This window comes from Colossoma macropomum, unplaced genomic scaffold (genome assembly GCF_904425465.1).
Source record: "Colossoma macropomum unplaced genomic scaffold, Colossoma_macropomum, whole genome shotgun sequence".
NCBI lineage: Eukaryota > Metazoa > Chordata > Actinopteri > Characiformes > Serrasalmidae > Colossoma > Colossoma macropomum.
Window position 1 is genome coordinate 13365160 of NW_023494786.1, and position 17932 is coordinate 13383091.

The 17932-nt window shown below is 41.2% G+C and overlaps 1 protein-coding gene across 1 annotated transcript in view; it reads right to left on the minus strand.

Annotated features, from left to right (window-relative positions):
• sgsm2 (small G protein signaling modulator 2) overlaps window positions 1-17932 on the minus strand; it is a 67355-nt gene that overhangs the window by 29207 nt on the left and 20216 nt on the right. Inside the window, exon 3 of the mRNA XM_036561152.1 lies at window positions 3306-3474. Coding sequence (XP_036417045.1) covers window positions 3306-3474 — 169 coding nt within the window. The remainder of the gene's footprint in view (window positions 1-3305; window positions 3475-17932) is intronic.

Below are 17932 nucleotides of genomic sequence, written 5' to 3' on the forward strand. Positions count from 1 at the left end.
AGTTTGTGTTGGTCATCCTCTAGTCCTTCATCAGTGGTCACAGGACGCTGCCCACAGGACACTGTTGGCTGGATATTTTTGGTTGGTGGACTATTCTCAGCCCAGCAGTGACACTGAGGTGTTTAAAAACTCCAGCAGCACTGCTGTGTCTGATCCACTCAGACCAGCACAACACACACTTAACACGCCACCACCACCACCACCACCACCACATCAGCGTTACCACAGTGCTGAGAATGATCCACCACCCAAATAGTACCTGCTCTGTGAGGGTCCATGGGGGTCCTGACCACTGAAGAACAGGGTAAAGGGGGGCTAACAAAGTACGCAGAGAAACAGATGGACTACAGTCTGTAATTGTAGAACTACAAAGTGCACCTATATAGTAAGTGGAGCTGATAAAATGGACAATGAGCATAGAAACAAGGATAATGTTATGCCTGATCGGTGTACATATAAAATGTTATGCTTATAATGTTATGCTTATATAGTACACATGGTAGAGTTCAGAAATGAAGCGGCCTCTGTTTTCCCTGCCTCTGCACTAGGTGTGAAACTGTGGGCCCAGACTGGAGATGGCAAGCCAGCCAGGAGTAGTGGGGGCCATTTTGGGCACCCAGATGATGAAGCTCATCACTGATCTGAGCCAATAACCCATCAATCTGCCTCATGGGCCAGCTAAAGCCAGCCCTGAGATAGACGAGCCTACTGCTCGCACCACTGCCTCACCTCCATCCCCACAAACTGCTATTAGCATCGATCCCATAGGGGTCTGCCAGTCAAGCTGGGTGAGAGTGAACGTTGGCTCTGATCATGCAGGCCGTTTAAAGTAAACAAGCAAATAAATCTCAGTGCCTGAGATGGCTGCTTGAGATATGCAGATGGCATTGTGATTTACTGTCAGATTCTGCAACGAGACGAATAACGCATTTCAGAGAACTGATGATTCGGAAGGTGTGGAAAACTTATGAAGCAACAAGCAATCAAGATGAACTTCTTTTCACAGCAGTCGTAAATAGCCATTTCCATCAGTTGTGGAGGAGGTGCATTTTTGCACATTAAAATAAAAACAAATCAGAATTGGAATGCATTTCAATGAAAATGTGTAACATTTGTGAAACCAGAAGCGAACTAGATGTTCGTCTAAGTGAGCAAGACGGTCAACATTCAAACACATACAATAAAACTGTGTTTTATTGTGTTTAGATGTTTATTTCTTTACTGTGGCAGTTTTAATACACCATAAGGCCAAAAGTAGATGGACACTTGACCTTCACACCTTCACACACTTGGACATCTCAATCCAAAACCATCGGCATTAATAAGGAGTTGGACTGCCTTTGTGGTATAACAGCCTGAACAGTGTCTGTGGGAATTTGTGTCCATTCAGTTAAAAAAGAATTTGTGAAGTCAGTCATTGATGTTGGACAAGAAGGCTTGGCTCGCAATCAAGGTTTTCAGTGGAGTTGAGGTCAGGAAACAATGAGCCTCATTCGCCATCTTTCTTAAAAAGAAATTTCTTCTTAAAATCCCCATACACAGTTTTCGCAAAGATTCTGACATTCACCAATGTTTTCTTATTCGGGCTTTGTTCTTGGGTAAGAACAGAATCTACAGACACTCAGTTTAAGAACACATCATGAATCTGACACAGACTCTTTATTAGGACCTTTTTTAAGAACAAATTTAAGAAAAAACTTTAGAAGATATTGTTGAATGAGGCTCCACATCTGTATGGACCTGGCTTTGTGCATAGAGGCACAGTCAACAGGAAAAGACTTTCTCCAAGGCCCATGAAAACCCTTTTCATGAAGGTCCAACGCACAGCTCTCGTGCTGATGTTGCTTCCACAATAAATGGTGCAACAGAAGAGAGATGATGTTTATGTGCTTCAGTACTCAATGGCTCTACTCTGTGAATTTACATGGAGTACAGCATCATGGCTGAGGTTTTGTTGCTCCTAGATGCTTCCATTTCACAATAATTGCATGACTTGTGGCATCCTATGACAGAATCATGTTCGGTGCGACCCAGTGAGAGCCATTTAGCCATTCTACTATTTTATGGAATTGTGATGTTTACAAATATAATAATTTCCAACTAAAAAATTAAATACTATAACATTAAATCCAAGTTCCAAGTTAAATCTTCTGCCCCAAAAACTCTCCATCTCTCTTAACAGATCATTCTCACGATCATAGAAGTCCTGGCTGGGAGCATGACATTTGCTCTCCTGTATGTGAGCCAAGGATCCACCTCTCTCATTTCTGAGCAACATCCAGCTAACACAATTTGAACCCAAAACGGATGTGGCAAATTAGATCTGGCCCGTGCTATGGGATGGGGCTCCGTTGAGCAGCTCCTATTGGCTCAGGCAGGCAAATTGCATTTTAGACCTCCGAGAGACGCTATAGGAGAAAGAAGACAAGCAAATTAAGAAAGCAATGAAGCTGGAGTATGCCACAGGTACAATAACTCTCTCGCAATCGTGATGAGTTCCTTTATTAAGCCCTTGGTATTCTTTGTAATAACCTTTCATTCTGAAATCAATTTGAGTCCTTAATCACTGTCGCTGAGGTATTCAATAAGTAGCAAGTAGCCGGTTGCTCTAGCGATGATGACGCCCCAATGTCACCATGGCAACGGGAGTAACTGAGCAAATGGGGGCTCAGCAGAGTGGAAAGGGATGGAACGCACACACACACACACACAAGGAACATGCGACCAGGGCACTCTGCATTAAGGCTGCGTGGGTGTGAGTGCTGAAGCTCTGCATTGCAAGATGAGCAAGGTTATGGATAAGCACAGGAGGCAAAAGCTGCATGCACCACTCCCTTATGGCAGCAAAGTCACCCGGAGACTCTCCTCATTAGAAATCCTCAGTGCTGGAGTGCTACACTGGCCATGTGGCTCTGCTAATGGAGAATTAATGGGCAAATAAGTAGCCAAAAGAAGCCTTGATGCATCTATGCAAACCATCTCTCACTTAAAGCACAGCAGCAGGCAGCTGCAAGGCTGCTTAGAGGCCCACCAAACAGCCCTTGCTGACTAATCTCCTCACACAGCCCAGATATTATCTGCTTCCTCCTCGGTTTTCACAATTTCCTGCATAGTTTATCAGCCATAAACGTTCATTAATATCACTTCAGGTCAGTAAGGCCTAACAAGCGTGGCTAAACAAGCAACTGTGGTGATGTAAGGGCTGAAAGCCTGTCTTTTACGTTGCCAACCAGAGGAGCTTCTACAGGAACTCATGCAGGCGTTTGATGACCCCCAAGAGAAGGCTTGAAGGTAACAGGTCTGACCTGGTTATCTCGGCCTGCTGCTGCAGCTGCTCCTGGACTTTGCGGCACACCTCTCCTGCTGTAGTGTTCACCTTGCCGATCTTGGTGAAGAGGGCGGCTATCTTATCGCTGCGGAGAAAGCCCGCAGCCCGGCGCTTCAGCATGTGGCCGAGGCAAGCCTCAATTGAGCCTGAAGGAGAAAGAGAATAGAAGAAGGAACCACAGGGGAAGGATTCAGAAATAGGGAGACACAGACAGAGAGAGACCGAGAGAGAGAGTCAGAGAGAGTGTACAGTTAATATACATGAGCAATCAGAATCATTATTACCAACATTGTACAAATTTGCTAATCACTGCGGAGCTTACGCATGCAACAATCTACAATTCAACCCTAGCAATTTCTGGGGCATTCACATTAAATGGACTCAGCTGATACAGGAGAATATCTTATTGTGCGAGTAATTGCTTCCCGCTTTGTTCTCTTTAAGTTGTACTGAGGCCACATGGGCGGCTTTTGTAAGGCAGGTGCCCCAGACGAAGAGAGGCAATGGGGGCTCGGAACGCAATTACCATTGGCAACAGGATTTGTTGGCTGGTGCCAGAGCCCTGGTAAATATTTTAGTAGGGGGAGAACAGCGCAAACAACCTGTTACTGCCACAGCTTCTGCTGCCGGGCCCAAGCTCCTGAGGGTAAACAAACCTGGCTCAGCCTTAACAAACAAAAGATTTTCATACCACTGTGTCACTTAAGGAATTCTTCCATCAGTCAGGAAATACAGTAGCCAGTCATGTTCATGGAGTGACAGATCAAGATGTGATGATGCCAGCCAAACTAAAAACAATGCAATAGAACGTCTGATCTGCATCTGTTGTGACAGTGGGCTAAAGCCAGTCTCCACATGATGGATACTATTGATATCTTGGAAGAATCAAGGCTCTCGCGGCCCTACCGCATCATCGACAGCATCTGGGAAAGCAAGCCGAGTTTTATGATGGTAATAGCTCTTTTATTGCTGGGCGTGCAACACCGAGGCTGCTGCTCAAAGACTCCCCTCTTTTTCACCTTTAAGAGCCGAACATGCAGAGAGTATATAAAATCGAGAGGGTGAAAAAAAAGGGATCAGAGCCCAGAGGAGGAGAAACATATGCAGGGCATCTAGTGTCTCTACCGGACAGGTGAAGGTATTATTTTAAATACTCTGGAGTGATGACAGACTTATTTTTAGCTACAATTTTTGTTTGTGAAGTAAGTATTTTTCTGATTCTTCTGATTTTTTGATACTTTATTAAAAAAAATCTAACAAGCTCTAGTTATATACAACATAGATTATGCATAGTTTCCTGTAAAATTAAAGCTACACTATATAAGATTATATAATTTAGTTAAAATGGAAAGAAGGAGCATTATTGAATCAGAAAAAACACGCTAAAATGCAGTGTCTGTGCGCTGCTGCAAGTCACCCTATAAGGCCTGACGTTATAGTTTAAAAGTCAGAGGCTTCAGGTTGGAGTTTTTCGGGCCACGTCATACGTCTTTACATATCACCTGCACAGCCTCCAAAAGGAGGTCCGGCACAATGTATATGTCAGAAATGCAAAATCTACATTAAACATGCAGAAAGTATCTAAAGAAAAGAGGGGATATGATGACAATAGTAGAGTTTTGACTGAGATCTCTGAATACTCTTTCAACGTGCTCACAATCATCAAATTCATTTACTCCTGGACGGAGTCAGAAGCACAACCGATGTTACAAAATGTTCTTCTGCACATCACATGCAATTACATATTTCCACCAGAGAGGTCTGCAAATCCCAATTTTTACATAGTGCAGCTTTAAATAGACAAACTCATGCACTACCTGACTTGGATGAGATACAAAAATTGGGAAGTAACTTAAGAAACTCCCTGGCACTATTTATTTTTTTTAGTGGTATATGGTAATTTTTTTGGACTACAAAAAATTCTCATTCAAATTTTCAAATGTAAATATCCGAAGCCAGGTGCAGATCTGATCACTGCACTATAGCACTGTGATATAGCAGTGTGTAGCAGAGATGAGCCAGCTTGTGCCGGAGGAGCAGCATCTAGCTCTAGTCCTCTAGTCACAGTACCCTTTAATTAGAGAATTTCTTGGTCTTTAAAGAAAGGCAAAGCGCACAGTGTTTCATCTTCAGCGTTTTTTTTTGACTAATAAACCAGTGAAAGTTCTCCCTTCTGGAAGATGTAAATGAACTTCCTACAACATTTTTTTTCGAACTCTAATAATCAAAAACAGATGTATTCGCTTTTCTAAAGACTTTACAGTCCGAAACATTTTTAGTGTTTGTCTATGGAACTACTAAGACTATTCTTATTCATTTCAATAGAAATATATGCAAACTATTCTTTGATCCAGTATGAACTATAAAGCACTTAAGAATTGCACAAAATTCTTCAGATATAAATGAATTCGCTAAAAATGATCGAGTCAAATCAAAAAGTGTTTTTTTGAAGATGTGTAGAGAGCCTAAAATTTGTATAAAACATGTATAATGTTTTTCAAAATAATTGTGCATGATAATACTATTCTGAAAAAAATCTAAGAAACATTATTATATACTACCTCAGTTCAAATATAACTTTTTTTAATATCTGCTGTGCCAGCCTGCTAAGAAAATAAACCCAAAACTCCTAGAATTTATAAGATACTTCAAAATAAAAGCCCAGTCATTTGACTGTAGGTGCATGCACAACGTAAGCTACTTTACTATGGTAAGATGTAATTAGATACCTAGTTTTGATCACAGACAGTGGTTTCCATGAAAGATGCTAAATGAGAAACCCTGAAGAGACTCGGGGCCGTATCAGTGATAGTTTTCAATATCAATGCACTATGTAGAAAATTCAATTTTTGACTTTTTGAAAGTATATTTAAGTCATTAAATGGGCTATATTGTTAAGTGGATCTGTCTCTCAGGAGGTCTCTCCCCCCACCCCAAAACACCCTCTCACTCAGTCTCTATGCTTAACAAACAGCAGCATTCAGACCCGGCACTGTGTGTGTGGATCAGATGAATCATCTAAGTGCTGGCTAAGTGCTTTCCCTTGAGGCCACAGCATGTTAACTGCCCCTTTCCCCAAACACAGCACTACATGTAACACTAATGCTCCCAGCCACCAAGCTGAGGCTGTCAGTCATTTTCCCGCCTTCGGAGTTCACAGCCACAACCAGGAGATGGAGCGTGGCTGGCCAGTCAGGGGGTGAGACAGGCAGGATGCAGAACATTCTCATTTCTGTGTTTACATAATGCCTCTGCGCCTGGTGGGTTGCCTGCCTGCCTGCCTGCTTGTGTGCATCTGTACGCCAACACTCCATGCCCATGTTCACACACATGCCCAAGCCCACACACACTTGCACACACAAAGAAGCAAACAAATGCATGCACATAGGCTCTTAAATATAAACCTAGATGTATGTTTCTAGGGGGAAAAATATTCGGTATAAAAACTTCACATTATTTGATTATTATTAAGTGCTTTAAACTTTAAAAAAGGCTCTTCACACTAACATATCTCGTTTACAAAATGGAAAGGTTCTTTAGGGAAGGAAATGTATTGTGCAAAGTCAGAAACCACTGTTTATTCTTTTACTGTCCATTCAAATCTGCCATTAGGTACAAGCAATTTTTCAGGAGACATTTCTGATGAGGAGAAAATCAAAGTAAAATGAGTGAAAAGAACAGAGGTTTCAAAACTGGAGTTCAAAAAATTATTACAAGATGTAGAGAAAATGTGACTCAACTACCATGCAAGACCTGTTAGACCACCAAAACTGTCACCATCAGATAAACAGTACTTAAAGCTTTCATCTTTGAGAGAGAGGAGAAAATCAAGCTCCACTCTTACTTCAGATCTGAAAAAAAAACAACCAGTGTTTCTGTCCATCCTTCCACTGTGAGAGGACAACAACACTGTCTGAAAGGATTTGTAGCTGTTAAGGAGCCATTACTGAGAAAAAGACATGGACACAAAAGAAGTCCAAAACTTGCAGATCAAACAAAGAAGCTGCTGGTGTTCCCAGAACAATGGACTGGCCACTCCAAAGTCCAGACCTCAACATTATGGGATCACGTTTGGAATTTCTTAGATTGTGAAAAGCAGAAAACGCAACCAACTTCTAAGAGTGAACTTTGGAGGTGTGGAAAAATACCCCTGCAATTATTTTCGAAAAACTGAAAGCAAGTCTTCTGAAAGGAAAGGAAGCTGCAATAAAAGTAAAGCATGGACACAGAGACTTCTGCGTACTGTGTATTCTCCATGTGTATTTATAAAATATGTATTAAATATGTATTTTCTGCTGGTAAACCCATTTTCCCCTGGAAATGAAAAGTGGTCTCTGATATTGCACAGTGTACTGTACATGTACAGACATGAATGCCACTAATACAGTAGCACAGTAGTGACTATATCATTGTTACCTTACTGTATTCTGTAACTCTTCTAAACTGACTAAAATGGAACGATCGAAACTTTTAAAATATTCAGCTCGTAATAGGCAAGTTTGAAAAGTGCCTGAGGGCCAATTTCCCATTGCGGCAGAGCCTTTATGAAGATTCAACTGTAATACTATCCACTCAATCAGTGCGAATTAGTATTGTGAAGTGCATCTCACACTCCACATGGGCCTTAATGAGCTGAGGCTGATCAGGCATATTAAGGCTGATAAATCACAGCGCCAAAGTTTTACAGCTCCGGTTAGGAAATGACAGCACAAGTCCTAATAGCGCACTAATGGCTGAGAGCTCCCTGATTCTGTTCAGACAGAGAACAGGCTAGGCTGGGCAAGGGAGGAGAGAGAAGCCGGCCGAGCCTGGTGTCTCTACAGCCCCATCTCCACCGAGCTCATTAGCAGATCTAATTAAGGCAGAGGCACAATTAGCTGTGGCTGAATGTCAGGAGTGGACTGAACGTGGGGAGACAGACCAAATCCAACCACTGGGCTTTCCAGCCGGCCATACAGTCTTGATTCAGGAAGACAATGGCATAAAATTACACATACATAAGTGCATATAAACATTTTATAGTCTTTATAAATACATATACACACTGAATTGCAAAGTTATGTTTACCACCTACTATTGAACAAAATCCAAAGTCATACATCATGTGACAACAGTGTGCAGTGTAAATGAGGCAGATTAGTGATTCTAGTGTTAGTTAGTGTTTAATGGAGCACTGAAAATTGCAAAACGAGTGATGGTGAATTTGGTACGGTTGTATAATCATTCATTGTTATATTGAAATCTTCATTTGAAAGCGTGCAATTTTCAAATCACAATTTAATTATATCCTAAATTTTTCAACGTCATCTTGACAAATTCTAAGTGGAGAAATTTAACTTAACACAGAGCTCTTGAACAGGCAGAACGGCATGCTAATTTCAGGTCTCAAGCCTGAAAAAAAAATGTATGTATTTGTCTTACAGAAACAACGCCTGGAGCTTAATTTATAGAAAACCTCATTTAAATCACATTCACAATATTTGTCAGAAAAAAAATGCAACTAAATATTGAATCCCAAATCATTCAGCCCTAGAATTTTGATAATTAGCTGTTGCCTTGGGCTTTTTACACATAACCATTTCAATTATGGATGCACCGATATGGGAACTGTGGGCCTAATGTCAATATCTCATTTTTCATGTACCTATCTGCCAATGTCGATACATAAACATTTATAAAAAGTAGAAATTTCAAGATCCATCTGGATTAACACCACTTGACTGCAGTAAAATGAATAAAGAAAAGACCACTCTGGGTTCTGATGTTGGGGTGTAATTACTAAAGAGCAAACAAAGCTCTTGGCATGCTAAAACGTATGGGGAAGAGTGGGGAAAGAAGTTGCCTGGTCGCAACAATCTGGGTTCTTTTTGCACCAAGCTCATGGAAAGTTCAGAATTTAGTGCAGGCATTAGGTGTCCATGGAACCATCCAACTGACCAAATTCCTTTCCTGACTACAGTTTACCCACACTCGAATGAGCACTTTCTAACGATAATACACCATGTCGCAAGGTACAAATCATCACCAAATGGTTCCAGGAACAGTACAGTGAGTTTTCTTTTCTCCAGTACCCTGCACAACCCCACTGAGTATCTTTTAGATAAGGTTAAAAGACTGTGTAACATTGCGAAGCCATCCAAATACAGGAATTGTGCAATGCAATTATTTTTGCATCGTACAATATTACTATTACTCTACAGTAAAAAACTTATTCATCAAGTTGGGAATGGTAACAAATTTCACTGACAGTTTTGTTATTCATCAGTTTCAAATTTGGTGTATCTGCACAATCAAACTTAGGTCTGGTAGGAGGGTGTGTAAATTTGAGCGTAAAATTTTAATAATAATAATAATAATAATAAAAATAAATAAATAAAAATATTTTTAATTTGCAGTTAACTAGCCCAACCCAAACTATTAATGACATCATATATAATCTTAATAATGAGAATAAAAATAAAAATAACAATAATATTAATAATTTGTGCACATGGCAATGCAGTACAACAATAAATGTACTTATTGTACATGCTCATTGGTATAAACAAATGATGCAGCTATTCCATGTTAGTTTTAAAGACATCACACTGTGCTTTAGTTTTTTTACTGCTGACACTGCACAAAAAATCAATACAAAACACAGCTAGTGCATAAAGATATCATACACTGCAATAATAGTGTTTAATGATGTTATTTTTGGAAAATAATCACACAACGATCATTCTACCATCGTAAAAAACTAAGATGTTTTCTTTATTTCATAGTTTTATTTGTTCCAGTGGTTGTAATTTTAACATTATAAAGTTTGGTCACTAAGAGGAGTAGTGCACTGCTTAATCTTAAACTCCACCTTCGAGCACAGCCATTGGCTCAGGAGCCACTGAAACCTGTTGTTTTATTTACTCCCTACAGAACCTTCTGCACAAATTAGCGCGGGCTTCACATAAATGATATGTACCAGGAGGCTGCCGCTTGACTTCATGCACTGAAGCTGATTCATCATTTGCGCTCAAATCTCAGCTTGTCTCTACGTCATATGAAAATGAATCAGACACTGAGAAGTTTGTACATCATTCCAAGGTGGTCAAATCTATGCTCTTGTTTATGCACCGTTGGCAAATAAGGGCCAATGTATCCAGCATCTGTAGAATCCATGCCCAGGCAAAATGAAGCTGTCTTGAAGGCCTTCAAGGAGACACAACATGCTACTACGTAGGTGTACCTTATAAACTGGTACCTAAACCCCTGGAAGAGCTGCAGGAGAAGCATGTGTGTGCAGCATCTGTGCACTTTGCTGGGGGGAACCACCTGTGACTGTGCAGCCAAGCTGGAGCTGTGAGTCACCATAATTGACAGTAATGAACCGCATTACAGAGGAACTAGGCAGCTGTGGGCTGCGTGGGAGGGAGCGAGAGGAGAAAGGAGAGTGGGAGGGGAGAGGATGAGGCTGGGGGGTGGGGTAAAAAGAGTTAGAGGACTGGTGGAGAGAAAAAAAGTGCTCATAGAAATGAAGAAGAACCATCAAGTTAAAGCAATTCAAGGTCTGAGGTGAGTCCTACTGCTGGGACTCATGCCTTAGATATGCCATCCATGGACAAGGACTTCCAAGCTATTGGACTAGCCCCTGCCTCCTTACAGACAGGGAAGGACATCAGGGTTATTCTGTTTTTCACATCAGGAGGCAGCATGCAATACCAGTAAATCTGGGCTTCATTTGGCCATGTGGCAAAGTCATGCACTTAGTGATGTTCTCCTCTAATTGCACTGAAATCCTGGGTGGCTAGACATGTCGGTGTATAGAGGAATTAGCTGGAGAAGCTCTGAGCCTTTAGGGCCCAGACTGCAGGCACTGCGGTGGGAGATGCATTTTACATCATCAAATTCACTCTGATAAAGAATACAGTACTGAATTAGAAGAACTCTAAGAACTTGGGCTGGAGTTCTAAATGTCTTCTGCTTTAAACTAGAAGGCCAGACCCTACCCCTTGAAGAACTGAGACAGGACTGAGATATAGAATTGAGGAATAGGGAAGAGGTGGGAGGTGGTGGGTGCAAATACTTCTTCACAGGAAATGGAAGTGTCTTCTCTGCAAACTTCAGTTTTTTCCAAACACCATTTAGCTTCAAGACAGCCAAATCCTTCATGCCTCCTACTAAACGTTGTGAACCTGCCTTACAGCCAAACTGAATATTCTACCAATTATATTCTCATATCTTACATTGTGTATATGTGTAACAATATTGGTTGTCTGCCAGATCTTTATTTCCAACACCTAACAGTGGTTGTAACAGTGGTCACTCGCTTATGTCATCATACTTATACCTATTTATAGTTATTTTCACTTTACTGTCTGGTGCAGCCCAGAGAAAGACTTTCCCTTTTAAGTCTTTGTTCCACTCAGTGCTCTTATCTGTACTTTTAACAGATTCCAGCCTGCGATTACTTCTGCTTTACTTTTTTTCTCCCCGTTTTATTCTTCCTTTCATTCTTTTATTACCTAAAGCAATTATTATCCTGGCATGTGCAATAACCAGGAGACACTCGTTATTGTTGGCAGCAAGGTGCAGAAGGTCAACAGGTATGCAAAAATGGTATCAAGAGAAGTAAAACAGTGAGAATACAGGCATGTGCAGCTAAAAGGATGTTCCTTAGATATCTGAACATCATTCAATGTGGTGTGCAATAAGATCTAGGGATGTAACAATATGGGAATTGAGATATTATCCATGTACACATCTGCCAAAGACGATACATAAATTAGGAATTAAACTACTCTGTTTTTAGGAAAGTAAAGTTTTAATCTGTTTCCCGGTTGGTGGTTAGGTTCAGTTTGGGTTATTTGGGCCCTAAAAGGCTCTTTACAAAAAGAACAGAAAAACAAACTGAAGAACATAAAATCGCTCAGTCTCACAAAGCCAGCAGACAAAACAGAGTGAGAGGTAAGGAGGCAGGGGCTTAAGGAGGAGAGCGAGAAGAGAGCGGGAGAGCGCCTTTGTGACTCATCCATCCCCCTACCCCACCCTCCAGTGGTTTGGGTATAGGGCTGTTCTTCACGCCGCAGTCTGCCTGCTCCTCCGCTCTCAGTCTAGAGACATGCTCCCTCCCACCGGAGGAGAATGTGCTCACAGTCCAGATTGGAATCAAATTGAGGCTGAAGTTGAGATTCACCAGAGGGCTGCATTGTGGATGACAGTGCCACTTATTCTGTCCAGCGGAGGTGTTGATGGAGAAAGACGCAAGAAGATATCAGGGGAGTCTCAGCGTGACAGGGCACAGAGAGGGACGGAGATTGTGGCAGAATGATGACTATGCACGACACTTGTGCTGTGGAAGTTGAAGGGAGGTGTACTTTCTTTTGGAATAAATGAGCCCCTTGTCTTAACATGCCAGACATTATCTGACAGGCTAAATTTCAATTCATTTTAATGCTACAGAATTTTTTTACAGCACTGTCACAAATCGACTTTACAAGCTAAGCAAGCCAAAGATGAGGTGGCAGTGTTATTCTGATGGCGCAAACAATTGATCTTAGTCAGAATGGGGTCAATGATGATTTAAAAAGCCATGCAATGTATGCATAGCTTGTTTTCAGTCACGTTACACTGAGCATTATGGGTCCAATTAATTCAGAGGACGTTGGTCTATAGGCTACAGAGTGTTAGACCCATGCTTCTAATTAATTACAATTCAATTCATCATCAAAATGCCACGTCATTTGGACAAGGACTGTGGTTCTCTCATAGACTGTCATCGGCTGCACGCAACGCAAACGACAGCTTAACCAATGTATCCCTTTACTTCCATATCAACATGCCTACTAATCATTTGTCCTATACCTCAAAGTGTCCCATGTCTTATTATGCACAGACTAAACAAAATTTTCAATAAACAGATGTGCTATGGATCAAGTTTTGGGTGTTTTACAGTGTCAAAACAGGATAACGTGAAACAGATACTAGAAAATACATGTTTAAAACAAGTGTGTCCAATCTTATTCGCAAAGGGCCGGTGTGGCTGCAGATTTTCATTGCAACAAAGCAGGAGATCACCTGATCAGTTGTTTAAAGACTGAGACTGACTAATTAAACGAGTGAAACCAGGTGTGCTCTCCCTGCCTGGAACGAAAACCTGCACCCAAACCGGCCTTATGTGGATAAGATTGGACACCCCTGGTTTAAAACTGTGGGGCGCTCTCCCCTTGTGGGGTGCGTGGGAACTGCAGAGGAACAGTGAATAAGGGTGGAGATGGAAAATAACCAATAATTTAATATTTAAATGACTATCATAAGAGGGTTTTTATTTTTGTGATCTGGAATTTCACAATCTAATTTAGTAATGTTGGTGTTGTTTATGCAGTTAATAATAAATGGTCAAATTTAGTGCCATGTGAGATGTCACCTGTCACAGGTCAGTCAATCGTCTTTCCAAAATGCACAGCTTAATTTCCAAATTGCCATTTTTTATAAGCAGTTTATGAATGTATGGCAGGTTTCAAGTGTTGAAAAGCCTTTTGTGGAGATGTTGGTCAGATAGCATTATCCTGCAAACATACTATTTCTGCTGTGTGAAAATTAGCAACCAGAGAGACACCTTTAATAATAGCAGCAGAATGTCGTCACTGAGAGAGATGCTAGAAAACAGAGTGTGTTCCATTTGTCTCTCTCCAAGCCTTCTGACAACTAACTGAAATAGCTATGTAAACCTCTCCCTTCTGGGTGGATACATGAACACTGAGACATACACTTACACATGCAACACTCCACGCACACATATAGTTTCTTTTAGAACATAAATACATTAAACCTGTTATCAACGTCCTTCTGATCACCACCCTATTGCAAACTGTAGCTGAACATAGAGAAGCAGTGGTAGTTTAAACTGCATCATAAGGTGACAACATGTTAATGAGATGAATGACATGGTTCAAAATTGGCTTGCATTATTATGATTTCCATTTGCTTGTTTGTTACATAATTTAAACGTTTTAATGACACAGGCAGAAATGCATCTAGCTCATTTGTGACTGGTCAGGTTGCTCACAGCACACAACAAATTCTGTGATTTGATAGAGGCTTATTTGTATACTCCACCCTTCTGTGATATCAGTATTGCAAAGGCCAAGATGAGGATTATGATTAACAAGGATATACTGTGCAGCCCTAGAGGCAATTTCACATCCAACACAACTTTTAGTCCAAAGAAAGGAAACTCTGTGGCCAGCACACAGCCCCCTGCTCATTTCCCTCAGCTGCTTAAGCAAGCCTCTCTCACCAGGTGATTAAATATTGATTCTCTGACTGTCCATCGGAGCTGTAATTTCTTGTCCAGAAGGCAGAACAGTACATCAGATCTGCAGCTGGACTTTTATCTAATCTCACTGCTGTTAAACAGACGGATCGAATGGGGATCAATCCACCCAGTCCTACTTTTGCCCACTCCAGGTCTTTTAAAGTTATACAGAACACACAGAAAGAGAGCAGATAAATTCAAGAGAATGCAGCAGCAGACCAGGACATGCTGTCAAACTAGCAAACACCTGTTAACATAAAACACCAGAGTATTGCCGAATACATACACACACACACACACACACACACACAGACATGTGTATACATGTCATGAATTATCAATACATTATCAACAATATGTTTAGCGATACCGATAAAATTGTGGCCTCTTAATATCGGCCACAATTCCTAGTCGATCAATATGTTGGTCAAACCCTGATGCACACTTTCCTGCTAATAGCTTTTCTGTCCTTTTCTGAATACAGGGAAGTTATTATCGTCTGTGTTAACTGACCATTTGCTACAGATGCAGCAGACAGAGTTTAGGCTGAATACCCTGGACTATGTATTTAAGCACACCGCAGAGTTGCAGTAAAAACATACCCCCGTAACTCTGCAGTAATATGTTTTTTCGCATGAGACCCTTAGCGAAGGGCCACATAAACATGATTGAATATTGCTGCCAAATGTCAAACAGTGTTGCAGGGGAAAAAGGGATGGGTTATTTCTCAGGCCAAAGCAAAGAGCAATATTAAACAGATAAATCTCTTTTTCGTTCTTGCTCTCTCACCCTTGCACATGCAAAATCACTCTTTTTCTCCTCTTGAGCTCCTATTTAACAAACTGAAAGCGAAGCTATGAAGCCTGTGTACACATTCATCTTCACAGTAAAAGTTATGAACATTCTATTCCACACTGAACTCGAAGCTTTCCAGAAAATGGAAGTGAACTCATTCTACCTCCAGTCAACACAGGAAGAGTGTGTCTACTCTTGAGGCATCCAGCTTATCCTCTGCTCTAATTAAGAAAAGACCTATAAAGTAGAGGGCACGGTGTAGTTTGTGTGGGAAGAAAGATACAATGAGCAGCAGCAGCAGACAGAGGAGGATTAAAAATCTTCGACTGAGGCGTGGTGGGCACCAGGAGTCTTCTCCTGCTGGGAGTAAGTAAACGTGAGAGTGTGAACAGGGTGAGCAGAGCGTGTGTGAGTGTTTGGGAGTGAGGGGGCGGTGGCGGCATCACCTTGACAGGAATAGAATTCTGACTTCAAACGCTTTCCACAGAGCCTGGATGCGCTTTGATGAGGCCAGATTGAGCAAGAAAGAAGTTTAGAGAACGTGTGTGGTAATGAGGTGTGCACCCGACATTCTGTTTGTGTACGTGTATGTGTGCGTAGACCTGCCGGTCATGTTAAACAGGTGAGTGCAGTAATTAATGGCATTAAATCCCACAGCAGTGCTGTCAATCTGAGCAGCAGTCTACCTATTGAGTCAGTCACAAGCCAGTGCACAGCACACACACAGACGCACTACCACAACAGGTGCACTGATCACGACGCGGCCCCCTCTGAGGATAAATCAAATGTAAAACTCAGATAAATGACGAGATCACATTAAAATCTCCCATAACACCAGATTTGTACTGTCAGTCATCCAAATGAAATCAGCCCACCTGAGAACCCAGAGCCACATCATCTAATCCCGGAGACCACTGATGACCTCAGTAGGTGGGAGACTGACTGATGATGAAATTAGTAGTTTTAAAACTGTAACACTTGAACAAAGAGCAAGCAATGAGCAATATATCACAATATTCTGTTTTATACTAACTTGACACTGATGACTGTTATTATATGCATTCCTTAATATTAAGCATTTTAAACCCTGAACGAAACAAAAGTCTCATTCTGATTATTTCTGATTATTCTGATCTGACTTAAGAAACAAAAAAGAGCACATTTAGCCACAATACCATCTTGGTCAGTGACATTTTCCTTCAACCTAAGATTTTATTTACTCTAGCTATCTCTCTTCACTGCCATGCTAGTTGGTTATGTTACAAGTGGACTTCCTCTGACTCCCCATCAGGCAAGTAAAAGTCGTACATCACCTTCTGTGCTTACTGTACAGAAATGGGAACTGCTATTTTCATCATGGCCAAGAAAAAAGACCATCAGCAGCAAGTAATCAAACAACACTGTACAAAAATATGAAAAGGTAATAGAAATTTTTAAAGCTACACTATGTAAGATTTGGGGATCTGGAGACCTCTCTGGTAGAAATGTGTAATTGCATGCAATGTACATGTAACTATATCATCTACTATTGTCATCATATCTTCTTCAGTATTATGCTGATTTTGCACTTGAGTCCTCAACATTGAGCCAGACCTTCTTTTTCAGCCTCCACATTGATATGTAAAGGTCCGATAAAACTATTTTTTAATTATTGTTTTTTTTCTTGACTCAGTAATGATACTTCTTGAAATTTTAACAAAAAAGGTACACAGTGCAGCTTTAAAAACGTACAATTAAGTCTTCTGCGTTCTTCTACACCCATAAAACAGCCTGGTCAGCTGATTGTTAGCTAACAAACTACAACAATCTCTGTTAACCATTTTGAAAATGAAGATGTTCACCTCAGATAAAACTAGTTTGCACTAAAAGCAGTATAATTCTGGACTGAGGAACAGTACAGCATAAATGTTTTATCCGTATCTGAAAAATGACAGATTTTGATAATTATCATTAGCATTTTATTGTCCAAGCCATAGACAGTGTGCTTAAGGGAGCTTTCCCCTGGCTTAGCAGAGCTCATGTGGCTGTGCCAGAGCCCCCCTGCAGCCAGAATCAGAGTGAACAAGTAGCTTGCAGGGGGTTCCCATGGCCTTCACCTCTGCGTTAGGGCTCAGTGTTATTGATTGCGTGTGTGCTTGGTGTTATTTCTGAGGCCGGCTGCAGTGCCTCACCCTGTCCAAAACCAAGAGAGATCAAAGGCAGTCCGACAGACATGCAAAAACTCACAGATGGACGTTCCAAACTCCACCCACTTTTTTGGGCTTTCAGGGCAAGACATCAAAAAAGCTCCATGCAGGCCACACATGGCCTCCGGAAATTCAGAAATAACTCTGATCAAGACCACCAGCAGAGGGGTGTTATATAACCCTCTGTCCATATACGAGTGTGCAAGTTTGTTTGAGTGTATATGTGCGTAACAGCCCTGGACATAGCCAAATGTCTGTAGAGAGGCTCTGTGTTGTCATGGAGATAGCCAGTAATCAGTAGAATACCTGAGCCTTCTGCAAGCTCTCTAATAA